Source organism: Arabidopsis thaliana, chromosome 5 (assembly GCF_000001735.4).
Source record: "Arabidopsis thaliana chromosome 5, partial sequence".
Lineage (NCBI taxonomy): Eukaryota > Viridiplantae > Streptophyta > Magnoliopsida > Brassicales > Brassicaceae > Arabidopsis > Arabidopsis thaliana.
The window spans coordinates 5,966,067-5,990,900 of record NC_003076.8 but is presented as its reverse complement, the minus strand read 5'-3'; the positions used below and the strand labels follow the sequence as shown (position 1 = coordinate 5,990,900).

Sequence of the window (24,834 nt, the reverse complement as noted above, 5' to 3'; positions counted from 1 at the left end):
TTAGTTTATGTAATAACCAACAACTATACTTAATACATTTTGTCCACTTTTGAATTTTCTGTTTCTTATTTTGTTTACTGTAAAAAAGAATGAAAATCATTGAGATATTAAAACTAACTAATCACTAAGGCCCATTTAGTAGACCCAATAAGGCCCATATGCTATTTTTTTTCTCCAGAATTTGACCTTTATGTATTTGACCGAGTGGAAAAGTAATACAGTTCTTTTCTTCTCTCCTCCTCTTTCTTCTTCCTGATTGGAATTTTAGGGCTTTTGAAAGCACGAACGCGTGAAGCTCTAATCGAGAAAAAAATGGAGGTTTTGGATAGGAGAGACGATGAGATCAGGGACTCGGGAAACATGGACAGCATCAAGTCACACTATGTTACCGACTCTGTTTCCGAGGAACGCCGCTCTCGTGAGCTCAAGGATGGAGACCATCCTTTACGGGTTTGTCCTTTATCCTTAGTATCGATTCATTTGCAATTTGAATCTGATCTTAGCTGAAAATTTGATTCCCGTTCGTCAAAGATTTCTGAACTTTGTATATGACGGTTTATAGCTAGAGTAGTGGAAGATTCGGATTCTAAATCTTTGTTTGTTGGAGTTTTTGTTTTCAAATTAGGTTTTGCGAATTTGTTTAGATGTATGTGAGCTCAAATGTTATAGGATTTTCGTATTGGTGGTATTGATTGTAGCTAGAACAAGGCAGATTGATTTAGAGGAACTGATTTCATTGTTAAGAGTAAGTACTGGCTCAGTGACTCTAGGATTTTTGGTAATGATGCAGTACAAGTTTTCGATATGGTACACTCGTCGCACACCAGGGGTTCGGAACCAGTCTTATGAAGATAACATCAAGAAGATGGTAGAATTCAGCACGGTAAGTCTAAATATACTACTGGAAGTTCATTGTTGAAGCTGTTTGCGATACTATCTTGTTCGTTTCTGAGTTATGGCTTTTATAAACTAGGTTGAAGGATTTTGGGCCTGCTACTGTCACCTTGCTCGTTCTTCTCTCTTGCCTAGTCCAACAGATCTTCATTTCTTTAAGGATGGGATTCGTCCATTGTGGGAGGTACGTATTCCCCTGTGTTGATTTTTCGTATTGTGTTTTTATCTGGATCATCGATATAGAGGGAACCTTTTATACAACAAAAGTTTCTCAAGAGTTGTATCTTCTTCAATAAACCAACTAAACTAGCTAAATTCATCACCTTTAGGATGGTGCCAACTGCAATGGAGGAAAGTGGATCATACGTTTCTCAAAAGTTGTATCTGCTCGCTTCTGGGAGGATCTGGTGAGTTTTATTTTCTTGTGGGCACTACTATTGGAGTATTGACACCTTTCTACTTTATTCAAAAGAAACCCTTTTGTCAATGTTATTTATAATCCATTTTACATACTTAGGGTCTGAGAATCATGTTAAATACTCTTCCGTTTATTTGTTTTCTTCAGCTTCTTGCGTTGGTAGGCGACCAGCTTGATGATGCTGATAACATATGTGGGGCAGTACTGAGTGTCCGTTTCAACGAGGACATCATTAGTGTATGGAATCGCAATGCTTCTGACCATCAGGTGAGAAAACTGTTCACAAGAAGAACTGTCTCTCTCCCTCTCCTTTTGATTGGTACTTACACAGTGCAATGTTTTCCTTAAACAGGCAGTGATGGGTTTGAGAGACTCAATCAAGCGGCATTTGAAGTTGCCTCATGCATATGTCATGGAATACAAGCCACACGATGCTTCTCTCCGCGACAACTCTTCCTACAGAAACACATGGCTGAGAGGATAGGCCCAAAGTCGATGATTGTATCATGTAATGTGGAGAAGATTTGGGAAGCTCATCTGCAACCTGGGAAGATATCTGGATTGAACCCTGTATCCAATACCATACTGTACCGGAGGCTTACAATATCAGAAAAAACAAAATCCGGGCTACTTCTGTGTCAGTATGTGTTCATTTCGTTTTTCTTTTACAGTACATCTTGTTAACTTCAATGGTTTGACTCTTGATCAAAACTATAAGGATGTATTTTCAATGAAAACTGGAAATTACGTTCTGGTTTACATTATAACTCATGTCTTAAAAAGTAACAGGATGTCAATATACAATGTCACTTCGTACGATGATCTCTAATGTACATCTACTGATGAAAAACTGAGTGTGGCTCTGTCCGTTGATCTCAAAAGCTATAGTTTAGCATCCGCAGATGATTGAAGTCCGATGATACCTGGTTCAACATCAAAGCCTCGAGTGAATTACTTCACACAATGGAAACTAGAAAATAAGAGAAAACGGTGTTCTGTTTTTTAGAAATCTTAGCCTTGTAAGCATTACCACATCCAACTCTCGAGCCTGCGTTTCCAGTTGATTTGCTAAGCTTGTGCCCTCCTGCACAGTAACATCGCAAAGAGATCATCGCTCTTTAACATCGATAAAGCACATCACGAATCTAAGAACTAATGCTTGGTACCTGATGACAACTACATGAAACTACAGTGATTGCTTTTGTGATATTACTCTTAAACTTCGACAACTCAATTTGCATATTGTGACATTGGACCATATGGATATCCAAAGGCTAAAAGAAGTTTCTACCTTTCCCAAGGTCATCAGGATCCGCATGCACAACAACCGCCCTCCCGAGTATGGAATACTGCCCACTAAGCGGTATCTGTGAATTCAAAGACAAGATGAGATAAATGGTGAAACGTCCGAGAGATATATGAACAATCTAAGAACCGAAAAATGTAATGTTTATTTTGCCAAACATTAAATGATTGAAGAAGTGAAAAAAGAAGATCATATACATGTTTGTCTTTGATTAAGATTTCAGCAACACCTGAAAACAAGGCACATCCAAAAATTACTAGCATCATTCTTCAAAGGACACAAAACCATATATAGAGGTGAGAAAAACATTATATACCGTTTGATCCTGCAAGAATGTTACCCAAATCGCCAGCATGACGCTCTTCCTCGTTCGGTGGCCCGTGAACTCGATTTAATGGATTGAAGTGAGGTCCTGAAAGTTACCATTTTCATGAAAACTCAGGTATATATCACAAAGGAGAACAAAACCAGTAAAAGCAAACATTCATTAGCTGAGATTTTTAAGCTTTGTTTCTGATTCCATTATCAGCTATCCAAATGGTTCCTTTAGCCAATTCTTTGGCAACACCAATAGCCATCCTAAACTAAAATTATGATCCAAACCAATCCAGTGTCATCAAGATTCACATGTCTGTATGTGTATCAGTCTTTTAGATAAAGGTTATTTAAGAGAAACAGTCAAGACTTGTAAGTAGCACAAGCTACCAAAAAAAAACAATCCATCTGAAAGTAATTCAAACTCAGCAGAACTAAAATTGATAACAAACAAACCAGTAGAGATGCAGCCATTTGTGGTATCACCAAAAGAGTGAATATGAAATCCATGGAAGCCAGGAGAGAGTCCTGAGATCTTCCCGGTGACATGAGTAGTTCCTGTAAACAAAAACACACAAAGACCACAGACCAGAGCTCAATGAGTGAGATATCAAACAAGTCCTCAGAGATTAAAAATGTCGACGCAGAAAGACCGGAAATGTCTTGTACGAATTGAAGACAGCCTCGGACGTTGTTATCGCCGGCGATAAGAGCCACCGCTCTCAGATTTCCTCTAGGAGCTTCCATCAGTTTTGTGTTTGGTAATAATTGATGTGAAGATTTCTATCGGATTCTATTAAAATTGTAATATATTGGTTAAAATTAACTATAAACCAAATCAAACCGGATCTAATACTCGGTTAAGAGAATTTGTAATTCCAAACCGGATAGAAGAACCATTGTATACTTGTACTAACATAAAAAGTCTTAAGAGAAACAACAAATGTAACAAGTTAATAAGACCCATAATTAGTAAAGATTCCTAACACATTAACTAGATTTTGAGAGAGTTATCAAACTAATATCATATCTTCATCATCTCTTATTTAGAGACTCTAACAAGCATCTCGGTAGGTTTGATGAGCGTGAAAGTGCAAACATCTCCGATCTCCAAACCAAGTTCTTTAGCCAAACGAATCCAACCAGCACAGAATCTTGTCTGGTTATTACTGAACTTATACATAACATCCCATGACCTTTTCCCTTCCGGATCATGGATCTTGAACATAGTTGCCTCCGTTGGCATATGCAGCTCCTCAAACATCTTTGGAATCCCCTGAATCACAAATTTCTTATTGGATTCGTAATTCACATTTTATATAAACCAGTTTGACATTATTGTAACATGTTTTTGTCTTACCAAGAAAATGAGGTATGATTTCTTTATGGTGAGGGTAAATTCTGGAACAAGAGACAAACTGTCATCTTGAGAATCGTAACTAATACTTTCCACCTTCATCTTCTTCTTCTTTGATTTCTCAGTTTCCTTGGCTTTCTTATTACTCAAGCTAAGCCTTTGTCTTCTTCCTGTAGATTCAGCTGTTTTGTGACCAGGATAGCTCGATTCAGACCAAGACTCTATGTCTTCTTCCTCCTTCACATCTTTGTAGATGTTATTCCTTTGTTCTCTCTTGTTCCGACCTGTTTTCATCAAAATCAACCACAAAAAGTAAATTAAGCACTGTCTTCTTCTTCATTCTTCTCCTTAAGCATCAAGAAAGCAATCACATAGATGAAATATTTACCGGAACTAGAAGCAATGGTTGCAGATCTGCGTGGTGTAAGTAGCTCTTTACCGTCTATTTGGTAGATGTCCACGGTAAAGCACATATTTCCTTGGTGTGTGAAGGTAAGAAACTCATCATTACCTAATCCATTGTCGCTCAAAAACTGATCCCATCCCTTTTTCTCCATAAAGTAGAAGCTTGGGTTTCTACAAATTTTGATAGGCCAAGAACTTCCCCATGACACTTTTAACAACATCTTAGCCGATAACTCTTCTTCCGAGATGCTTTTGATGAAGTTTAGAGGGATCCCTCTCTTACCACATACAACAAGAAAAATATTTGTCAAGAAAGAGTTGAAATATGCAATTACACTGGCAATCACTGAAAACTTCACATCCACCAAGCACATTGAGGCCAAAGTTTCAAGTTTTTTTTTTTTTTACATGAATTGATTTGGTCCGATCATTTCACACACAAACCTAGCAAGAAATCAGAAGCGAAGAAAAACCAAAAAAAAACAGAGCAAAATTTTACCAAGAACAAACAGATCTAAGTTAATGAGACCACATCTACTTCAGAGACCCATTATAACCTTGTAAGAACCAGAAGATCCGATCTTTCAAGGATAAGCTTACAAGAAAAATCAGTGATAAAGTATGAGAAAATTAAGAGAATCACCATGATTTCAGACGATAAATCTGCACTTCGAAGGATCTTGAAGAACCCGGGATTCTCTGCATCATCCATAATCTGACCAAACGCTTTGTTCTTCATCGTTCTCTCTTTCGTTAACCTCCCACTCTATGTCTCACCACTTTTCTCTCGCTCTCTGATTTATGACTCACTAATTCTCTTTCTATTTGTTTTCTTCCCAATAATACTAAATAGAGGAGCTCTGTTTTGTGACTTCAAAGACACGCAAAAAGCAAAGTAGTTTGCCAGTTTTAGTAACTTGATTTACTACAATGACAGCGACTAACAACTTCATTTACTCTTTAAGTCTCAAGAATTAACTATTGTTACTGGTTTACAGCCAATTTTTACTTTAAATTATATAATTTTATTTACTTTTTAATCTTACACAAAACAGATTCACATTTCTAAAAGTCTCAGAACAGATACATTGATTGTATGAGATAGTGCGGAAGATGTAACCTGCATGTATTCCACATCTAAACCATAGTTAAAGCGTTACGTGTCAATGTAATTTATAAAGAAAATGTGATGATGTTTATATCTAGGAATAAAAATGTAACAAAAGTTGGAATCTCTATGCTAATTTTCGTTTCCTATTTTTGGTTACTATTATATTCAAATTTTGTTTTAAATGTTAGTCTTTAACTAGATATAGATGTGACCCTATGCTTCCCGTGAGATTGAATTTGAAAGTTTGAAATTGTTTCTAGGCTAGTATTAAGTAAAATCACTTAAGAATAATTAACAAGATAAATGATTAAATATTACATAATTGAGAACGAATTAATGTTCAAGTGGTAGCAAAATTATTTAGGCCTTTGTTTATCCTTTGAAAAAACCTTTAGGCACAAAAACTGGCGAGTATGAATTGAAGATAGGCTTGGCCCTTGATCGTTGATTTCACTGGTTGTGAGTCAACTGGTTTAGATTTCAGATTTCGAACCAGTACTAAGGACTTTCGGTTTAGAGTAATTAGATTACCAAACCAGAGTAGCCTCCTGGTTAAACCGGATGAAACGAAGCATAAGCGAAGAGAGCAAAAATGGAAATAAGAAGTTACAAAAAAAAGGTATTTCCGGAGTAAAGTTCGGGGGATTGAACCCGACGTGAATCGAACAAGCAACCTTCTGATCTGGAGTCAGACGCGCTACCATTGCGCCACGGATCCGGATGTTAGATGTTCCACTTATTTATATTTAATCAACATGAAACTATAATTAGAGTAGTTTTTGATTGGTGAATTTGGTGTTGTCTTTCTTTTTCAATGATCAATCAAAAAAGTATTGACATGAAGTTTGTATATAACATCAATTTTGTATTTCACTTTCTACACTTTTAGAACAACTCTTTCAAGAAGAAAGAGGAAAAAGGGCTCATCTATTTACAATGAATAAGTCTATTTCTAACTGAAGGAAAAAATGTTGGATCATCATCATTGGAGCCGAGAAGTCACATTGATGAAGGTATCTTCGGGACAAGGGATCGTTAAGCCTCCCATCGGATGATCAAATCCAAACTCTTCTTCGGATTTACTGAGAAGAGCTTGAAATGAAGGCTGGTTTAAATATGAGACAGGCACCAAATATCTCTTCTTCTGGCTCTCTCCTACGTACACCGCAAGAAACCCTTTTGGTGCCGCAGATCCTGCTCCGGTGGAGCGGCTTAGAATCTTCTTTGCTCCCAATAGACTTCTCACGAAAGCCATATCTATTGTTTTTTTGTTTAAAATGTTTGAATTCTTTTTGAAGCTTCTGAAGATGTATGAAAAGATTCAAGTTATTGGATTTCTTGTTGTTGGTTGATGATTGAAAGAGTGAGTTATGTGAGTATATATATAGCAAGATCAACTAAGGAGTTGAAATTTCTCTGAAAAAATCATTGAAACTTGTGGTTTTGACGCGTTGGACATACTAAAACAGAGAACATGGCTTTGTCTTTACCATTTGGAAAGATGCATTAATGAAATTTGTTTTGATGACATAATTATTGGAGTGTGTGGGACATTAAACTACAAACTTCATATGCAATTCACAAGGGACTGTCTTCTCAATGTTTTTTAGATATGACATATGCTATTGTCAATAATAAAAGCCAGCAAGTTTCTCTCTTCTCCATGTTCAGTGATGATCCTATTCTCTAATCTCTTTGGTCTAAATGGATTTAATAACAACTTAAAGTGGGGACCTGAAGTTTCTCAACAACATAACAACAAGTCCCTGTCACTGGTTAAGTTGTTCTTTTATCATACCCACAAATAGGATCTCACATGAAAGTTGTAAGTAAAAGAAGATTCTGTGGTAGGTTTGTTGTGAAGTCACTGTCGGAGACCAAGTTGATTAGAGATAGGACAGGAAAACAAAAGGCATGAGCTATGTTCCCTCTTAAGCCAAAGATTACGGCATAACGTTTCTTCAAGTACACCATTGTTATGATCTTACTATAAAGTAGCTGCTACTGATTCCTTAACAACTATCTTTCCCTTACACAATTTCAGGAGAAGAAACATTCTGTTCTTAGAGCTTCATTAATAAAAAAGAGTAATGGCGTTGCTGATTCTTTTCAGGAAAGTAAAGCATTTACAGGTTTACGTTGAGGAGAAAGAAGCAGAAGAGCTAGAAGAGAAACGAAGTAAATCAAAAGAAGCTGAGAAGAAAACTTGTCATTCGGGTTACACAAAAGATGTAAAAGCTAAGAGGTGAACAAGAAAATTAAAAAAATCTCCCATTAACATACTCTTGCAGAAATTCAGATGGTTCTTTAGCTTGAACCAAGGAAGCTTTTGACGAGCTGAGCCACAGAATTAGCCAAAGAATCAGCATCTTCTTGAGTGGAAGCCTCTGCATATACTCTCACCACATCTTCTGTACCCGATGGCCTTATAAAAGCTCTGCCACGCGAGTACTTCTTGATTTCAGAATTAATAGCATCTTGAATCCCCATAGGTCTCAGAGCCTCGGTTTCTTCGCTTGTGGTCACAACCGCTGTTCTATCTGGAACTTCGACCTTGATCTGCCTGCTAGGAAGGTCCTTGTATAGCTCATTCCACTTCTCTATCGACCATCCCAGGTGTTGTAGAATCACTTCAACCAAGAGCACTCCACTTAGAGCATCACCTACCGCTTGGTTAATCAGATTACTCACCGCCATTAGTCTAGAAACAGCTTTGTGCTCTTCAGAACCACCCTGACCTTTAGCCGTAAGATCCTTTTGTTTGGAAACTAACCAAGATAGGAAAGATTCCGAGAAGAGAATAGTCCCGTGGCCATTAGCTTCAAAGTAGATTCCAATATCAAACTCTGCTGCTTTCTCGTGTAAATGCTTAACTCCAGTTTTAGCAAAAACAACATCTAAACCCAAATGCTTTAGGTAATCAGTAGACGCACCATTCGCGTAAGCTGTCTGCACAACACCAAGACGAGACTGCTTCCTTTCTTCATCATCCTCCAGAGCATTTAGTTGCTCTTTGATGAAGAGAGCAAACAAAGACAGAATCTTATCACCGTCAAGTAGCTCAACCTTTTCAGAAGAATCTGAAGGAATGTAAAAGTAAACCAATCGATCTGCATCACCATCCAAACTCGCACACCTCATCCCAACATCCTTAAACCCAAATCCTACAGGCAAAACCTTTTCTTTCTGCACAAAATCAGCACCTACACCTTCATTAAGCACACCACCATCTCTCCCTGTGTTACGAATCTCAACATCTAAATTACTCAAAGACCCTCTTAGCTTCTCAATCTTCTGTCCACCTACACCATTAGCACCATCTACAAGCAATTTGCTAATCTCTAACTTATCATTTCCACTGCTTGGAATCAAATCAATCAAACACCTAAACGAAGTAGATAGATTCTCAAAGTAATCATTCTCAGTTGCCTTAAGACCTTTATTCTTAGCTCTAACCATCCAATGCAATTGCGGAGTTGTCAAAATCCCAATGTCAATCGCAACAGATCCCAAAATTGAACCAACTCCGATCTCACCAGCTCTGAGAAGTGATTCACCACTAGGTCTAGTATCTCTTCCCAACCAAACCTCTGCACCTTTATTATTCTCTCCGATTGCAATCTCTTCCTTCTCCATGAATTTTCTAATCAACGAAACGAGTTCTTCAGGAGAAGATGCGTTAGCGATCTGATCTGCAAAAGGCTCCCATTCCTGAGAAAGCATAAAACCAGATGGATCTGAAACTTTAATGCCATTGTCAGAGACTTTGTTATGCGAAGCTGTGATCATAAGCCCGACGGTGGCTGATCCAAGCTTAAGTGATCGGAGAGCTGAGAGAATCCCAACTCTATACACAGTTGATTCCAATAACTTTGCATCGCCTCTGAATCCAGCTGTTCCATACGAAAGCTTGACGCCTTGTGGAATCGGAAAAAGCTCAGATGATTTGAGGATTGAAGCTATTTGGATCTCGTCCATGGTACTTGTGAGAGAAACAGAGAAGGAGGAGAAATGAAGCTAATCAACGTAAAGTAAGCTTTTTTGACATAAAAGGAAGCATTTTTATTTGACTATGTAATTGTTACATTAGTTTATTTGACCAGGTCCAGAAGAAGAGATATATGGTGCCACTATCATACTTGAACCAGCCTTCATGTCAAGCTCTTCTCAGTAAATCAGAGGAAGTGTTTGGGTACGATCATCCGATATGTGGCTTAACGATCCCTTGTCCTGAAGATGCCTTCATCTCTGTAACTGCGCTACAGGGAAGATGATCCAGAAAGAAGATAGATCAAACGTTATTTAGCTCGAGTTAGGTCAACCTTTTCCCTCGAGGAAAGAGTTGTTCAAGAGGTTACAATATTCAAATGTGACTGTCACGTTATGTGTGAGACACAATGGTGTTAATGCTAATCGCAGAAAGTTTTTCAACGAAAAAAAGCTTCATCATGACTTGGATTTTGGGAGAATGCGTAATGCCCAATTGGCGTCACATTTAAGCAGATGGATACTACATAATTTAGAAAGTAGCGCGACCAATAACTTCTAAACACACAGATAAAAGTCTCATAAAACAATCTTAACTTCAAACAACAACCAGGGTTTCACAACAAGCATACGGTTTTCAAGATAACAGAAAATAAGTCTGATAAAACATTCTTAAAATAAGACCAACATAGAGAGGTTCCACAACTAGCAGATAAGATCTCAGCTCTTGTTTAGTTGACAGATAAGCGTGGGATACAGAAGTCAACAAGCAGACCTGCTGGCTCTTTCACCTGAGACTCCTCACCACCACCAAGCTGGACAAACATACGGCTCACAAGCACTTTGACAAATGAAGTCTTCTTCTTGTAACAGATCTTCACAGTAGCAACAGTTTTTCCCTCGGACTTATCCACTGCAACTATGATTACATCCCTAAGTCCAACATAGCGTGATTCCTTACTAGACTGGCTAGACAGGCCCTCGTAAAATCCCTACCACACAAACAAAAAAGTTGAACAAGATTAGATCAAAACTTTGTCATTGATCTCTGAAAATTCGAAATTTATCTAACAACACATTACCTCTCCAACATTATCAAGCTCTGGACTGAAGACATGGAGTCTTGCTCCCACCGGTTGTTTAATCAACAGCTTAAACGCTTCATCCAAACTCTTAGTCTCAATCACTTCTCCTTTCATGGGCACGCGAGGAATCTGACAGGCAAATGGTGGAGCCTTGAACGGACATCCCACATGTGCCCACTGCTCACTTCTCGGTAGCCCTTACTTGAAAGCACATTCAAGGCAGTCTTTGACAGTGAGTGGTTGCTCCCTTTCTCCCTGCACATCTTCCTTCTTATTCCAGACATTTTCATCCATATACTGAAGCAAGTTTTGGAGAGTGAGCTGAGAGCTTTGTTGATCCATTTCTCCCTGGTTGTCTTCCTTCCCAGCATTATCCACCAAATACTGAGCTGAGTACTCAGTATACACAGCATCAAGCTTGAGGATAACCCGTGCAGAGCTAATCAGATTCACCGCTACCATAGCGGCATGTTGAGACGCATCTGGAAGACAAAAAAAAGATGAAAACGTTGCAGTCAATTCATATGATTTTTTCAAAAGATTAGATTGAACATGTTACATTAAAAACGGAAGCAAACAATCAGTTAAAATCAATCACCGTTTCTTTAAATGATGCGAAGAAAGTAAATTTCTCTAGATTAAAGATTTGATTATTTACCATAATCTTCACGCTCATTATTTGCTTTTTCGCAATCTGGATGACAGAGTCCACGACTGTTTGCAATAGATTGCATGAATAGCTGATTCATATCCATCTTCGATTACTTATCCCTGGTTTGAAGTAGAATCCAGTAGAAGAACACATTCAGAAGAATCAAGCAGATAAAGAAAAAAGAAAAACAAAACAAGACTTAACTAGCTAAAAGCATAAACATGGTTTCAGTTTTTGACATAAACATAACCACTTTACAAAATCCAGCAGAATCAAGCAGATAAAGCAAAAGGAAAGACAAAACAAGACCTAACTAGCTAAAATCATAAACATGGTTTCAAGTTTCTACTTGCAGAGGAAAAATCGTCGAACAAAAAGCTTTAGACTGAACAAAACTAACGATGATAGCTTCCGTTAACAAAGATTAACTCTAACATAAACAACGGATTCAGTATCATTCATCCAAAACAAAAAGTGAAAACCCTAAAAGTTCATTTCTGTTCACAAATCGCACTGAGAAACGCCAAGTCACGGAACAGAATCCTTAACAAACACATAACAAGCTAAAAGAATCCAACAGAGAAAGAAAAAAAGAGAGAAAGGTACCGGAGATCTCACAGAGAGGCGATAATCAGGAGACAGTCGTAGTCGCAATCGCAATCGCCGCGTAGAGAGAAGCTCTGAGAATGTTCGCGAAACTCACAAAGCCCCATGCCAAACCCTATATACCCTCATCTTTATCCCAAAACGATGTCGCTTTTGGGACTGCAACAGTGCAACAGTGCAACAGTGCAACAGGACGCCGTTTGCCAGTTTTCCTTAAAATGGCCTTGTTTTTTTTGCCATCTGCCACTGTTTTCAAAAGGGACGCTATTGGTTTATGATTTCAAAAGAGTTTTACTGGTTTAAAATGTCATGTAAAATCTGTTGTTATTCAATTAAGATTTATTAAAAGTATGTTAAAGTTTTGTGTTATTTATTTAAGATTTGTAAGAAGTAATTTAACATCTTTATAAATTTGGAGTTATTGTATTCATACTCTTACAAAATCATTAAAAATAAGTTTTGTGTTATTCAATTAAAACAAAAGAATCTCTGATTGGTTCATGACTTTTTACATTTTTTTTTACAAAATAAAGTCATGGAAAATCATGAAAATTATTATAAAAATAAAGAGATTGTTTGAGAAACTTTATAAGATTATAAAAAACTAATCAACAAGATTATAGAAAAATCTCTCTAACAATACTTTATAATCATTTATTTATTTAAATCATGAAAGTATTTACTTTCTAGAATGTGATTGAAGTCATCCAAATCCTACTATATTATTTGGGAAGTACATTTTAAATGTAACCTTAATTTTTGTAATTAATTACATGACAATGCCATTAGAAAAATTTAATCAAAAACAAAATCTTTTAATGACGTCATTAAGGTTACCAAAATCATTTAACGTCAATATTCATCTCTTAATTGTAGGGCTTATTGGATCTAAAGACGGGTCATCAAAGATTTCCTAAACTGAAGCAAAATATACTGAATATTCAAATATTTATCTCTCACCATATTATAAACAAATAAGTTCGTAAAAAAATTTAATATTTTATATACGAAATCAATTAAATCTTAATCACATAAAAATTAGCACAAAAAAAAAGTATTCAACAATTAAAAAATTATCAAATCTCTGTGTTATATAAGTTTTGATACTAGATTCGAATAAAGTGTAATATATCTTTTCAATTTGTATTTTTTAACTAATTTAAGCTAACTAATATATTTGCTAATCTTATACCTATCAAAACCGACTATCGTTTCTTATCTCTATAGTATTTTTGCAAGACTTTTTTTTTGGTGGATTTGGATAAAAGTGAATTCGGGTCATATGGTATATTCCCCTATTAAATAAATATGGTGCACTCCTATGTTATTAGCTAAAATATTTAGATTATAATTCAGAGTCATATCATAAATAAAATTAATATTAATAAAATAAATGGCTTTTTGGCAAGACAGATTTGGAGGGACGGGTTTTTGAATCAACATTAATAAAAAAGTAAAATATAATTAATCCACCGTTTCAATACGGGTTAAATCTAAAATTTATTATTTTTAAGACCACTAATATTAAACATATCAAATCATCCTAATTTAGAAAAGATTATATAAAATCAAAAATGTTATGTGGTATGTATAATGTTACTATATATAAAATTAAACTATAAAATATAAATGTATTAGAGAATGATACAATTTGCAAAATTTTTATATATAATAAATAATTCTTAAATTTTAAAAATTACTACTTTAAAAAAAAAAATCACGGGACGGATAAAGAAATTACAGAACGGGTTTTATTTTGGAATTGGGTTATATGGTGGATATATTTGAATCGATATTTATAAAATTTTAAAATATTATTAATATACTGTTTTCATAGGGGTTAAAACTTCAGTTTTTTAACAATTCTCTCATGGATTCGTGGTATAACGTTATTTAATAACAATTATAAACTGTAAATTATAAATATTTTATAAAAAAAAAAATTGTAAATTTTAATATATATTACTTTTAAAAAATAATAAGATTGTAAATTTTAATATAAATATTTTAAAATCTAGTTCCTTGTAAATTAGGAACCAATAACACCCCTAAGTCTTTAACATCATTGGGCAACAATCGTTTATTTATCGTTAAAAATGTTACAAAGATTGTAATTTCAGTGATCTCACTACACAACTAAATTACTCCAAAAGCCAGCTAGAGATTGTCATATAATTTCCGTAATCTCACTTGGTTTTATTTAACAACAATTATAATATAAGAAAAGAGTTCTTCAGTTGGTGATATCCATTCTTTTTCCATAATCGATCCAAAATGTGTTAACATGAATTATGATTGTGTATATAGCACAAAAACTGCATCTACATCCACTTCCAAAAAATTTAGAAGAACTTTTTCAAGATGAAAGAGAAAAAAAAAAAAAAAAAAGGAACAAAAAATTCCTCTATTTACAAGGAAACAACTCTATCTCTAACTCGAAAAAACACTATGTTGGATAATCATCAATGGAGCCGAGAAGTCACATTGATGAAAGTATCTTCGGGACAAGGGATCGTTAAGCCACCCATCGGATGATCGAACCCAAACTCTTCTTCGGATTTACTGAGCAGAGCTTGAAAAGAAGGCTGGTTCAAGTATGAGAGTGGCACTAAATATCTCTTCTTCTGGCTCTCTCCTACGTACACTGCAAGAAACCCTTTTGGTGGCGCCGAGACTGCTGCGGCGGAGCGGCTAAGAATCTTCTTTGCAACCAATAGACTTCTCACCAAAGCCATTTCTTTTGTCTGAAAGTTTGAATTATTTTTAAAGCTTCTGAAAAGATGTATGAAAGATTCAAGTTAATGGATTGCTTGGTGTTGGTTGATGATTGAAAGAATGAGGCTATATGTGTATATATAGAAATATCAATGAAGGAGTAGAAACCGCTCTGAAAAGTCATTGAAACTTGTGGTCTTGAAGCGTGGGACAGAGTTCACATGGTTCTGTTTTTTGTTTTTTTTTGGATAAACTGTGATTATCATTACCAAGAGGAACATTTTCTTAGCAAGAGCTTGGCATAGCTAAGATTTTTTTTAAAAGCCTAATCATGAAATGAGATTATGAGAATGCAGAGATTACTCATGAGCAAACCATTGTTGAAGCAGATATGCAAAAGATGGATTCTCACGGCGAGCTAAGATTATGTTGCCTATCAATATGTCTTTACCATCTGGAAAGATTTAGTTTAATGCAGTTCGTCTTGATGAGATAATCTAACAATAAATTGAGTGTGGGACAGTAAACGAAAAACAAACTCCATAAGTTCACAAAGGACTGTTTTTTCAATGTTTTAAACGATAGGATTTGTTGTTCTGTTGTTGAACAACATCAGTACCCACTATAATTTCTTATTAAACCCCATTTACAATTTTAGACCACAGAGATTCAAGAATAGATCATCACAGAATTTGAAGAAGAGAAAGTTGCTGGCCTTTATTATTGACAGTAGAATATGTCTTATCTAAACAAAACATTGAGCAAACAAGCCCTTGTGAATTGCATATGGAGTTTGTTAATTATCTCACCAAGACAAGTTACATTAATGCATCTTTTCCAAATGGTAGAGACAGAACCATGTGAACTCTTGCTCTAGTTTGTCCCACGCTTCAAGACCAAGAGTTTCAATGATTTTTTCAGAGAGGCTTAACTCCTTCATTGATATTTCTATATATACACACATAAACCCATTCTTTCTATCATCAACCAACAACAAGCAATATATCCAATAACTTGAATCTTTTCATTCATCTTCAGATTTGCTTAAAAAAGAAATCAAATTTTCAGACAAATAGAGAATTATAAATGGCTCTGGTGAGAAGTCTACTGGGTGCAAAAAAGATTCTAAGCCGCTCCACCGCAGCAGTCTCGGCGGCACCAAAAGGGTTTCTTGCAGTGTACGTAGGAGAGAGCCAGAAGAAAAGATACTTAGTGCCACTCTCATACTTGAACCAACCTTCTTTTCAAGCTCTGCTCAGTAAATCTGAAGATGAGTTTGGGTTTGATCATCCGATGGGGGGCTTAACGATACCTTGTCATGAAGATACGTTCATCAATGTGACTTCTCGGCTCCAATGATCATGATCCAACATTTTGTTTTTCCGAGTTAGATATAGACTTAATTCATTGTAAATAGCTTTTTTCTCTTTCTTCTTGAAAGAGTACTTGTTCTAAAAGTTTAGAGAATGGATGCCATTTTTGTGCAACCGACACGACATGTCAATACATTTTGGAATGATCTTTGAAAACTAAAGACCACACCATTTGAAGAACCTTTCATTATAGTTAAATCATGGTTAGAAAAGTATATGTTTCCCTGTTTATCATCCGGATCCATGCCTCAATGGTAGCACGTCGAGTTCAAAATCCCGATCACTTTCCGGAAATCTCTTGTTAACCGCTATCTTCAGATTACCCCAATATCTAGCTAAAGATATTACATAACGAAATGCTTGCAAGTGCAGTTTCAAAGACATGCAAGAAAATCCTTTTGGTGCCATTGAGGCTTCCAGTAATCTTTTTTGCTTACATATAAGACTTTCCATCAAATGCAATTCTTAAATTTTATAGATATAATTTATCCAAGAAGTAGCGATCAACATCTCAATTCTTGACACAGATTAAAGTCTCATAAAACAAACTTAACTTGAGACCACAAACAGAGTTTCACAACAAGCATACGGTTTTCAAAATACATAAAACAGAAAATAAGTCTGATAAAACATTCTTAAAATGAGACCAACATAGAGAGGTTCCACAACTAGGAGATACTTTCCAAGATCTCAGCTCTTGTTTAGTTGATAGATAAGCGTGGGATACAGAAGTCAACAAGCAGACCTGTTGGCTCTTTCACCTGAGACTCCTCGCCACCACCAAGCTGGACAAACATACGGCTCAAACACACTTTGACAAATGAAGTCTTCTTCTTGTAACATATCTTCACAGTAGCAACAGTTTTTCCCTCGGACTTATTCACTGCAACTATGATGACATCCCTAAGTCCAACATAGCGTGATTCCTTACGAGACAGGCTAGACAGGCCCTCGTAAACTCCCTACCACACAAAAAAAAAAGGTTGAATAAGATTAGATCAAAACTTTGTCATTGATCTTTGAAAATTTCGAAATTTATCTCACAACACTTTACCTCTCCAACATTATCAAGGTCTGGACTGAACACATGGAGTCTTGCACCCACCGGTTGTTTAATCAACAGCTTAAACGCTTCATCCAAACTCTTAGTCTCAATCACTTCTCCTTTCATGGGCACGCGGGGTATGTGACAAGCAAATGGGGGAGCCTTGAATGTACATCCCACATGTGCCCAATGTTCTCTTCTCGGTAGCCCTTTCTTGAAAGCACATTCAAGGCAGTCTTTGACAGTGAGTGGTTGCTCCCTCTCCCTGCACATCTTACCTCTTATTCCAGACATTTTCCACCATATACTGATGCAAGTTTTCGATAGTGAACTGAGAGCTTGGTTCATCCATTTCTCCCTGGTCGTCTTCCTTCCCAGCATTATCCACCAAATACTGAGCTGAGACGCATCTGCAAGACAAAAAAAAAATGAAAATGTTGTAGTCAATTCATATGACTCTTTCAAAGGATTAGACTATATTAAAAAGGGAGTAAACTACTATCAGCTAAAATCAATCACAGTATCTCTTAACGATGCGAATAAAGTAATGTTCTCTAGAACAAGATTTGATTCATTTACCGTAATCTTCTTGCTCACTACTTGCTTTTACGCAATCTGGATGACAGAGGCCACGCGTCTTTGCCATAGATTGCATGAATCGCTGAATCATATTCATCTTCGATTACTTATCCCTGGTTTCAAGTAGAATCCAGCAGAAGAACACATTCAGAAATCCAGTAGAGTCAAGCAGATAAGGCAAAAGGAAAAACAAAAACAAGACCTAACTAGCGAAAACCATAAACATGGTTTCAAGTTTTGACATAAACACAACCATTTCTAGTTGCAGAGGAAAAATCGTCGAACAAGAAGCTTTAGAGTAAACCAAAGTAACAATGATAGCTTCCATTAACAAAGAACAACTCTAACGTTAAAAAGGATTCAAATCATTCATCCAAAAAAAAAAGTTCAAACCCTAAAGTTTATCTCTGTTCACTAATAGCACTGAGAAAGGCCAAGTCACGGAGTAGAATCGGTAACAAATCCAAAACAAGCTAAAAGAATCCAACAGAGAGAGAAAATTGAGAGAAATTACCGGAGACACAGAGAGACGAGAATCAGAAGGAGAAGACATTCGCAATCGCCGTCGCGTCGAGAGAAACTCAGAGAATGTTCGCGAAACAAACTCTCACAGTCGTCGCGAAGATTTCCCCTCAGCTTTGTCCCGAAACGTGTCGCCTTTTTAAGACTTCAACTTTAGTCCTCAAGACGACGACGTTTGAAACTTTCCTTAAAACGTTGCCGTTTTTATGACATTGCCAATGTTTTTAAAAGTCTTTTTAACAACATCGTTTTTGCCTGTTTATTTAAGGGCAACAATTATAGTTTAACAACAATTTTCTTTTAGGCTCCAATGATGATGATCCAACATTTTGTTTTTCCGAGTTAGACATCGACTTATTCGTTGTAAATAGATTTTTTCTCTTTCTTCTTGAAAGAGTACTTGTTCTAAAAGTTTAGAGAGTGGATACCATTTTTTGTGCAACCGATCACGATCATGTCAATGCATTTTTTGGAGAGCAAGAAAATATTTGAGGCATAAGCTTCTTCAAGTACTAATACAAGTATCTCTCCATATCAGAAGAGCAAGAAATCTTCCAGTCTTTGAACATTATTTAGATAAGTAAAAGAATAATCTTGTTTTTTAGTTTGTAAAAAGATATAAGACAAAATAAGTTTAAAAAGAAAATAGTAGACAAAATATCATACGCTAAAACCAACATTACAAATTTGAAAAGAAAAAATGTGATATTGGCTTACTTATCTAATTTTAAGAATATTGGCTTTGAATTACATGGATATATTTCCTTTTTAAAGAATCGTTTTCCTAATATATTAAAAATCCTTAAAATCCACATATATATACGAAATCACCTTTTCTATTTGTCTACCTGAAAGTTTCAAGTCTTCAACGCGTTTATTATTGTTTTTCAGTTTTGCTCTAAAGATCATTTGTTGTTCCCCTTGGATTATTGCTATAATATATAGATCCTTAACTTTTTGTCTGATTTGCGTTTTCTTTGTCTCATAGAACAAGAAAAGAATATGTCGATGGTTAAGTACTACGATAAAGAGGAACATGTTGGGTTTTGGTTTCATCCTTCTGCCCAAGAACTCATCATCCGTTATATCGGGCCTAAGGTTACCAAAAGATCAAATAAAGAATTTGAATTAGAAGACAAGTTTGACATCTATGCCAAAGAGCCGTGGCGGTTGTCTCACACCGAGACTAACTTTTTGGAACCTAATGAATGGTTCTAGTTCGTGAAAGTGAATCATCTCTCTGAAAACGTTACTGGAAAACGCATCAGCCGCAAAGTCAAAGGAGAGACGGTTGATGGATGTTGGAAAGGCCATGGGAAGTTGAGTGATGTCGTGTTGGAAGATACCGGTGCAGTGATTGGGAAGAAGTCTAAGTTTCTACGTCAAAGGTGAGAGACAAGCCAGTGGTTGGACCATGACAGAATACTATCTCGAAAACGGTGGCTCATTATTCCATGTTCAAGTTCTCTGCCACCTTAAAGGACCATGATTATGTGTCTTGGTAAATTTTCAGTGAAGAGGATAATAACTTCTACTTCTATCTTATTTTACTTCAATTTTGTGTCTAGTTTGATATTTCCCTTTGCATAATTTATTTAAATTCCTCATAAAAACTTTAGGAAAATCTCGTATATTCTTGTTTATTTAAAGACATGTAGATCATTATTTTTATGAGGAGTTTGTAACTGCTCACCTTCTTGTTTTCACAAACGAAAAAATATTTTCTTGTTTTGAGGATCAAAGAGATTATCTCATCTAATATATGAGATATTAATAATGATCAGGCCCATCCATGCCTATGAAGGAAAAAGAGAAACTTTGGCCTACGAAATGGATAAGAAATTGGTTAAATTAATGGGAGATTTGCAAAACTATATTTTTTGACTACCTTTTTGCCATAATACTCTTTTATATTATTTATTTTTAAAAATATCTTTTTTCTTGAACAGAATGACCAAATTACCCTCATTTAATAATAACAAGTACTTGGAAACTTTCAATTTCCCGCCAAAAAAAAAAATTCCGGCAAACTTTTTTTCCCGCCAAAAAAAAACTTTTCCGCCAAAAATTTTTCTCGTAAAATTTTTTTCCCAGCCAAAAAATGCTTTTAAAAAACCTTGTAAATTTTTTAAAAACTCTTTAAAAAACCTTGTAAAGTTTTCTAAAAGCTTTGGTAGTTGCTAAAAACCATTGTAAATCATTTTAAAACCTCTTAAAATCTTTATAAAGTCTTTAAAAACATAGGTAAATACTTTAAAACACCTTTTTAAATCTTTGTAAATCATTTTAAAGCTTTTTACAATAGTTTTACAAGATTTTCAATCGTTTTTAAGCATAAATAAGAAGCATTGAATGATTTACAAGGGATTTTAAAAGCTTATAAAAGGGTAAAACATGATTTACAATCGTTTTTAAAGCATAAGTTAGTGGCATAGAATGATTTACAAGGGATTTTAAAAGTGTTTGTATGGTTTACAATCGTTTTAAAGCATAAGTAAGTGTTATTGAATGATTTACAAGGGATTTTAAAAGGGGTTAAAATGATTTACAATCGTTTTTAAAGCATAAGTAAGTGTCAAAGAATGATTTACAAGGGATTTTAAACCTTTGTAAATCCTTTTAAAACTCTTATAAAGTCTTTACAAGCATTTTTTAACTTTTAAAAAAAAGAATTGTAAGTATTTAAAACATTTATAACTCTTTTTGAACCATTTTAAATCTCTTGTGAACCTTTACAAAAGGTTTTAAAAAGAGTTACAAGAATTTTTAAAAGTTTTTCTTATAAATTCTTTTAAAATATTATAAAAACTCTTGTACATCTTTTAAAACTCTTTAAAAATCCCTTGTAAATCTTTTAAAACACTTTCGAACCCTTTAAAAATCTTTTAAAAACTCTTGTAAGTCTTTTAAAGCCCTTTAAAATCTCTTGTAAATCTTTTAAAACCTTTTTAAAATCTCTTGTAAATCTTTTAAACCCTTTTAAAATCTCTTGTAAATCTTTTAAACCCTTTTAAAATTTCTTGTAAATCTTTTAAAACCCTTTTAAAATCCCTTGTAAATCTATTTCCTGCCAAAAACAAAAATTTTACGGGAAAATATTTTCGAAAAAAAATTTGGCGGGAAATTTTTTTCAGAGAAAATTTTTAGCGGGATTTTTTTTCCGAAATTTTTGGCGGGAAAAATGTTTTTGAAAAAAAAATTTGGCGGGAAATTTTTTTCACGAAATTTTTGGCGGGAAGTTTTTTCCCGAAATTTTTTGGCGGGAAATTTTATTTTAGAATGTTTTAGGCGAAAAATATTAATACTTCATTTTATTAACCTAAATCAATTTACAAATAGGGGTAAAATGGTCATTAAAATTTAAAGAGGGTATAAATGAAAATAGTAAATAGAAAAGGGTAAAATTGAAAAGAGATAGTGTGAAAAGTGAATTAGAAAGAATTTTTCTAAATTAAGACAGTGGGTAAGAAGATTAATAATGCTCTCACTTGATTTTAGAAAGTATAATTAAAATAGTTATTCAGTCGGCGTTGTCCTTTATTTTTCCGGTAATCGATCCAAAATGTATTAACATGGACCATGATCTCGTGTCTATTGAATAAAAAATGGCATCCACTTTCAAAACTTTGAGAACAACTCTTTCAAGAAGAAAGAGAAAAAGGAAAGAAAAAAATCATCTATTTACAAGGATCAAGTCTATCTCTAACTCAGAAGAACCAAATGTCGGATCATCATGATCATTGGAGCCGAGAAGTCACATTGATGAAGGTATCTTCAGGACAAGGGATCGTTAAGCCACCCATTGGATGATCAAATCCAAACTCTTCCTCGGATTTACTGAGAAGAGCTTGAAATGAAGGTTGGCTCAAGTATGAGAGCGGCACCAAATATCTCTTCTTCTGGCTCTCTCCTACGTACACCGCAAGAAACCCTTTTGGTGCCGCCGATGCGGTGGAGCGGCTTAGAATCTTCTTTGCACCCAATAGACTTCTCACCAAAGCCATATCTGTTATTTTTGTACGAAAAGGTTTTTGAAGCTTATTAAGATGGATGAAAAGATTCAAGTTATTGGATATATTGCTTGTTGTTGGTTGATGATAGAACGAATGTGTTTATGTGTGTATATATAGAAAGATCAATGAAGGAGTTAAAACCTCTTTGAAAAAATCATTGAAACTTGTGGTCTTGAAGCGTGGGACAGACTAGAACAGAGCTCACATGGTTCTGTCTTTACAATCTAGAAAAGAAGCATTAATGAAATTTGTCTTGATGACATAATTAATTGAGTTTGGGCCAATAAACGAAAAACTAACTCCATATGCACAAGGGACTGTTTCCTCAATGTTTTTAAGATAAGACATGCTATTGTCAATAAGAAGGCCCAGCAAGTTTCTTTCCTTCATGTTCTGTGATGATCATATTACCTCATGTCTGTGGTGCAATTTAATAAGAACTTAAAATTGGGACCTGAAGTAGCTCAACAATAGAACAACAAGTCTTTGTCTAGGGTTAAGTTGTTCTTTTTTGATATCCTCAAATAGGAGGACCACACATGACAGTTACAAGTAAAGGATTGAATATCTCCTTTCTTCTCTGCATTTATTATAAAAATATGGAGAAAACAGAATCATGTGAAACGTAACTCTGTTTGTGTATGTTCCATGTTGGTTTGAAGTCCATCAATCTATTTATACATCTAAAGATAGAACTAACTATTCAATCCGAAGCTTGAATCTGAGCATCTAGGTTTTTCTCTAAAGCTTCAAATTTAGATTTTCCAAACACAAGAAATGTTTTTGTTCAGAGGTCTTTTGGGTGCAAAGAAAATTATCAGATTTTCTATAGAGGCTACAAGCAAAAGGCCAGTTTCAGCATCAAGGGGGTTTCTTGCGGTGTACGTTGGCGAAGACCAGGTCTAAAAGAAAAGATATTTGGTGCCAGTCTTATATTTAAACCAGCCTTCATTTCAAGCTCTTCACCGTAATTCCAAGGAAGAGCTTGGATTCGATCATCCAATGGGTGGCTAGCTTAAAAATCCATTGTCCTGAAGATACCTTCATCGATCTGACTTCTCAGCTTCAATGAAGATGTTCCGCAAGAAGGAATAACTAACAGTAGTTAGTGAGAGATAGATTATTCAATGTAAATACTTCATCTTGCTGTCATAGATATAATGTGTAAATACATTCCTTATCACCAAGAGGATTTGCTTAAAATAATGAAGATTCTTGATCTTGACCTTAAGGCTAACATCATAGTGATTTTCTCACCGATGTTTACACTTAGGTACTTAAGTTGCTTCAAAGACAAGCAAGGCATGGAGGATCTCATTACTGTAATACTGTTGCAAGAAAACTAAAGGGGTATATATTTTGATGATGTTTTCTTTATTCTTTTACTTGATTTTCGTGTGTGGTTCTATTTGTGTATATCATAAAAAAGGAACAGCTTAAAGAGTGATGGAGACATGTTGTTCTGTTGTTGAGAAACTTCAGGTCCCCACTTTTAAGTTGTTATTAAATCCATTTAGACCACAGAGAATCAAAAATAGGATCATCACAGAACATGGAGAAGAGAAACTTGCTGGTCTTTTATCTAAAAACATTGAGAAAACAGTCCCTTGTGAATTGCATATGGATTTTGTTTTTAGTTTAATGTCCCACAATCAATTAATTATCTCATCAAGACAAACTGCATTAATGCATCTTTTCCAAATGGTAGAGACAGAACCATGTTCTCTGTTCTAGTCTGTCCAACACTTCAAGACCACAAGTTTCAATGATTTTTTCAGAGAGGTTTCAACTCATTAGTAGTTGATCTTTCTATATATACACTCATAAACCCATTCTTTCAATCATCAACAAACAACAAGCAATCCAATAACTTGAATCTTTTCATACATCTTCAGAAGATTTTAAAGAATTTAATATTCGAAACAAAAACAATAGATATGGCTTTTGTGAGAAGTCTATTGGGAGCAAAGAAGATTCTAAGCCGCTCCACCACAGCAGCCTCGGCGGCACCAAAAGGGTTTCTTGCAGTGTACGTAGGTGAGAGCCAAAAGAAGAGATATCTGGTGCCAATCTCATATTTAAACCAGCCTTCATTTCAAGCTCTTCTCAGTAAATCCGAGGAAGAGTTTGGATTCGATCATCCAATGGGTGGCTTAACGATCCCCTGTCCTGAAGATACATTCATCAATGTGACTTCTCGGTTCCAACGATGATGAGCCAACATTTTTCTTCCTAGTTAGAAATAGACTTATTCATTGTAAATACATGAGCTTTTTTCTCTTTCTTCTTGAAAGAGTTGTTCTAAAAGTTTAGAGAGTAAATGCCATCTTTATGCAACAGAAACGATTCATGTCAATACATTTTTGATCTTTCATTGAAAAATGAAAAGATAACACCAATGACCAAACCAATTGGAACTACTCTAATGATAGTTTCATGTTGATTAAGTAC

General features: G+C 35.2%; 12 protein-coding genes, 2 long non-coding RNA genes and 1 other non-coding gene across 19 annotated transcripts; 6 read left to right on the top strand and 9 right to left on the bottom strand.

Annotated features, from left to right (window-relative positions):
* Nucleotides 1-219: 219 nt before the first annotated feature.
* NCBP (Putative cap-binding protein) lies at nt 220-2,157 on the top strand. The gene is made up of 6 exons (NM_121816.2): nt 220-450; nt 791-883; nt 974-1,078; nt 1,224-1,301; nt 1,460-1,579; nt 1,665-2,157. The coding sequence occupies exons 1-6, from the start codon at nt 313-315 to the stop codon at nt 1,794-1,796; spliced, it is 666 nt and encodes a 221-aa protein (NP_197312.1). The 5' UTR covers nt 220-312; the 3' UTR covers nt 1,797-2,157.
* Nucleotides 2,016-3,714, bottom strand: CSD3 (copper/zinc superoxide dismutase 3). Of its 2 annotated transcripts, NM_121815.3 has the most exons (7): nt 3,587-3,714; nt 3,390-3,491; nt 2,935-3,030; nt 2,816-2,847; nt 2,604-2,679; nt 2,343-2,396; nt 2,016-2,235 (listed from the first exon to the last, which is right to left on the bottom strand). In NM_121815.3, exons 1-7 carry the CDS (start codon nt 3,678-3,680, stop codon nt 2,195-2,197), a joined length of 495 nt encoding a protein of 164 aa, NP_197311.1. In that variant the 5' UTR covers nt 3,681-3,714; the 3' UTR covers nt 2,016-2,194. The 2 variants fall into 2 exon arrangements, with proteins under 2 accessions (NP_197311.1, NP_001119245.1); NM_001125773.1 differs by lacking the exons at nt 2,016-2,235; nt 2,343-2,396 and adding an exon at nt 2,437-2,478.
* AT5G02875 lies at nt 3,008-3,412 on the top strand. Its single transcript, NR_142635.1, has one exon. It is a non-coding gene; the product is annotated as an other RNA (long non-coding RNA).
* A 21-nt stretch (nt 3,715-3,735) lies between the features above and the next one.
* On the bottom strand, nt 3,736-5,589 carry AT5G18090 (AP2/B3-like transcriptional factor family protein). The gene is made up of 4 exons (NM_121814.3): nt 5,339-5,589; nt 4,679-4,973; nt 4,294-4,574; nt 3,736-4,209 (listed from the first exon to the last, which is right to left on the bottom strand). The coding sequence occupies exons 1-4, from the start codon at nt 5,432-5,434 to the stop codon at nt 3,976-3,978; spliced, it is 906 nt and encodes a 301-aa protein (NP_197310.1). The 5' UTR covers nt 5,435-5,589; the 3' UTR covers nt 3,736-3,975.
* An 863-nt stretch (nt 5,590-6,452) lies between these two features.
* On the bottom strand, nt 6,453-6,524 carry AT5G18085. The gene has a single exon. It is a non-coding gene; the product is annotated as a tRNA-Trp (tRNA).
* A 68-nt stretch (nt 6,525-6,592) lies between these two features.
* On the bottom strand, nt 6,593-7,218 carry SAUR24 (SAUR-like auxin-responsive protein family). Its single transcript, NM_001343535.1, has one exon. The coding sequence runs from the start codon at nt 7,059-7,061 to the stop codon at nt 6,789-6,791; it is 273 nt and encodes a 90-aa protein (NP_001318591.1). The 5' UTR covers nt 7,062-7,218; the 3' UTR covers nt 6,593-6,788.
* Nucleotides 7,219-7,765: 547 nt separating this feature from the next.
* DRT101 (phosphoglucosamine mutase-like protein) lies at nt 7,766-10,132 on the bottom strand. Its single transcript, NM_121812.3, has one exon. The coding sequence runs from the start codon at nt 9,782-9,784 to the stop codon at nt 8,114-8,116; it is 1,671 nt and encodes a 556-aa protein (NP_568359.2). The 5' UTR covers nt 9,785-10,132; the 3' UTR covers nt 7,766-8,113.
* A 169-nt stretch (nt 10,133-10,301) lies between these two features.
* AT5G18065 (target of trans acting-siR480/255 protein) lies at nt 10,302-12,355 on the bottom strand. Of its 3 annotated transcripts, none has more exons than NM_001343534.1 (4): nt 12,149-12,247; nt 11,537-11,649; nt 10,876-11,360; nt 10,302-10,785 (listed from the first exon to the last, which is right to left on the bottom strand). In NM_001343534.1, the coding sequence occupies exons 2-3, from the start codon at nt 11,631-11,633 to the stop codon at nt 11,077-11,079; spliced, it is 381 nt and encodes a 126-aa protein (NP_001330134.1). In that variant the 5' UTR covers nt 11,634-11,649; nt 12,149-12,247; the 3' UTR covers nt 10,302-10,785; nt 10,876-11,076. The 3 variants fall into 3 exon arrangements, with proteins under 3 accessions (NP_001330134.1, NP_680172.2, NP_001330133.1); NM_147867.6 differs by having other exon boundaries at nt 10,329-10,785; nt 12,137-12,355; NM_001343533.1 differs by having other exon boundaries at nt 10,329-11,360; nt 12,137-12,355.
* A 1,956-nt stretch (nt 12,356-14,311) lies between these two features.
* On the bottom strand, nt 14,312-15,121 carry SAUR23 (SAUR-like auxin-responsive protein family). The gene has a single exon (NM_121811.5). The coding sequence runs from the start codon at nt 14,869-14,871 to the stop codon at nt 14,599-14,601; it is 273 nt and encodes a 90-aa protein (NP_197307.1). The 5' UTR covers nt 14,872-15,121; the 3' UTR covers nt 14,312-14,598.
* Nucleotides 15,122-15,813: 692 nt separating this feature from the next.
* SAUR22 (SAUR-like auxin-responsive protein family) lies at nt 15,814-16,560 on the top strand. Its single transcript, NM_121810.3, has one exon. The coding sequence runs from the start codon at nt 15,938-15,940 to the stop codon at nt 16,208-16,210; it is 273 nt and encodes a 90-aa protein (NP_197306.1). The 5' UTR covers nt 15,814-15,937; the 3' UTR covers nt 16,211-16,560.
* Nucleotides 16,561-16,673: 113 nt separating this feature from the next.
* On the bottom strand, nt 16,674-18,522 carry AT5G18040 (target of trans acting-siR480/255 protein). 2 transcript variants are annotated; one of them, NM_121809.3, is made up of 4 exons: nt 18,363-18,522; nt 17,849-17,961; nt 17,279-17,679; nt 16,674-17,186 (listed from the first exon to the last, which is right to left on the bottom strand). In NM_121809.3, the coding sequence occupies exons 2-4, from the start codon at nt 17,943-17,945 to the stop codon at nt 16,926-16,928; spliced, it is 759 nt and encodes a 252-aa protein (NP_197305.1). In that variant the 5' UTR covers nt 17,946-17,961; nt 18,363-18,522; the 3' UTR covers nt 16,674-16,925. The 2 variants fall into 2 exon arrangements, with proteins under 2 accessions (NP_197305.1, NP_001330053.1); NM_001343532.1 differs by having other exon boundaries at nt 16,674-17,679.
* An 812-nt stretch (nt 18,523-19,334) lies between these two features.
* Nucleotides 19,335-19,800, top strand: AT5G18037 (NAC (No Apical Meristem) domain transcriptional regulator superfamily protein). Its single transcript, NM_001125772.1, has one exon. The coding sequence runs from the start codon at nt 19,373-19,375 to the stop codon at nt 19,586-19,588; it is 216 nt and encodes a 71-aa protein (NP_001119244.1). The 5' UTR covers nt 19,335-19,372; the 3' UTR covers nt 19,589-19,800.
* A 1,910-nt stretch (nt 19,801-21,710) lies between these two features.
* On the bottom strand, nt 21,711-22,549 carry AT5G18030 (SAUR-like auxin-responsive protein family). Its single transcript, NM_121808.5, has one exon. The coding sequence runs from the start codon at nt 22,372-22,374 to the stop codon at nt 22,108-22,110; it is 267 nt and encodes an 88-aa protein (NP_197304.1). The 5' UTR covers nt 22,375-22,549; the 3' UTR covers nt 21,711-22,107.
* A 364-nt stretch (nt 22,550-22,913) lies between these two features.
* Nucleotides 22,914-23,800, top strand: AT5G02865. The gene has a single exon (NR_142634.1). It is a non-coding gene; the product is annotated as an other RNA (long non-coding RNA).
* Nucleotides 23,801-24,115: 315 nt separating this feature from the next.
* On the top strand, nt 24,116-24,718 carry SAUR20 (SAUR-like auxin-responsive protein family). Its single transcript, NM_121807.2, has one exon — nt 24,224-24,718. It carries the CDS (start codon nt 24,321-24,323, stop codon nt 24,594-24,596), a length of 276 nt encoding a protein of 91 aa, NP_197303.1. The 5' UTR covers nt 24,224-24,320; the 3' UTR covers nt 24,597-24,718.
* Nucleotides 24,719-24,834: the final 116 nt, after the last annotated feature.

Coding starts and splice junctions, on each gene's coding strand:
- NCBP (NM_121816.2), top strand. CDS start 313: ATGGAGGTTTTGGATAGGAGAGACGATGAGATCAGGGACTCGGGAAAC. Junction 451..790: donor ATGGAGACCATCCTTTACGG/GTTTGTCCTTTA, acceptor GTAATGATGCAG/TACAAGTTTTCGATATGGTA. Junction 1,302..1,459: donor CTCGCTTCTGGGAGGATCTG/GTGAGTTTTATT, acceptor TGTTTTCTTCAG/CTTCTTGCGTTGGTAGGCGA.
- CSD3 (NM_121815.3), bottom strand. CDS start 3,680: ATGGAAGCTCCTAGAGGAAATCTGAGAGCGGTGGCTCTTATCGCCGGC. Junction 3,492..3,586: donor ATTCGTACAAGACATTTCCG/GTCTTTCTGCGT, acceptor TTTTGTTTACAG/GAACTACTCATGTCACCGGG. Junction 2,680..2,815: donor TCTTAATCAAAGACAAACAT/GTATATGATCTT, acceptor TTGAATTCACAG/ATACCGCTTAGTGGGCAGTA.
- AT5G18090 (NM_121814.3), bottom strand. CDS start 5,434: ATGAAGAACAAAGCGTTTGGTCAGATTATGGATGATGCAGAGAATCCC. Junction 4,974..5,338: donor ATTTATCGTCTGAAATCATG/GTGATTCTCTTA, acceptor GTATGTGGTAAG/AGAGGGATCCCTCTAAACTT. Junction 4,575..4,678: donor AACCATTGCTTCTAGTTCCG/GTAAATATTTCA, acceptor TGATGAAAACAG/GTCGGAACAAGAGAGAACAA.
- SAUR24 (NM_001343535.1), bottom strand. CDS start 7,061: ATGGCTTTCGTGAGAAGTCTATTGGGAGCAAAGAAGATTCTAAGCCGC.
- DRT101 (NM_121812.3), bottom strand. CDS start 9,784: ATGGACGAGATCCAAATAGCTTCAATCCTCAAATCATCTGAGCTTTTT.
- AT5G18065 (NM_001343533.1), bottom strand. CDS start 11,633: ATGGATATGAATCAGCTATTCATGCAATCTATTGCAAACAGTCGTGGA. Junction 11,361..11,536: donor TAATGAGCGTGAAGATTATG/GTAAATAATCAA, acceptor TTTGTCTTCCAG/ATGCGTCTCAACATGCCGCT.
- SAUR23 (NM_121811.5), bottom strand. CDS start 14,871: ATGGCTTTGGTGAGAAGTCTATTGGTTGCAAAGAAGATTCTTAGCCGC.
- SAUR22 (NM_121810.3), top strand. CDS start 15,938: ATGGCTCTGGTGAGAAGTCTACTGGGTGCAAAAAAGATTCTAAGCCGC.
- AT5G18040 (NM_121809.3), bottom strand. CDS start 17,945: ATGAATATGATTCAGCGATTCATGCAATCTATGGCAAAGACGCGTGGC. Junction 17,680..17,848: donor TAGTGAGCAAGAAGATTACG/GTAAATGAATCA, acceptor TTTGTCTTGCAG/ATGCGTCTCAGCTCAGTATT. Junction 17,187..17,278: donor ACCTTGATAATGTTGGAGAG/GTAAAGTGTTGT, acceptor TTTGTGTGGTAG/GGAGTTTACGAGGGCCTGTC.
- AT5G18037 (NM_001125772.1), top strand. CDS start 19,373: ATGTCGATGGTTAAGTACTACGATAAAGAGGAACATGTTGGGTTTTGG.
- AT5G18030 (NM_121808.5), bottom strand. CDS start 22,374: ATGGCTTTGGTGAGAAGTCTATTGGGTGCAAAGAAGATTCTAAGCCGC.
- SAUR20 (NM_121807.2), top strand. CDS start 24,321: ATGGCTTTTGTGAGAAGTCTATTGGGAGCAAAGAAGATTCTAAGCCGC.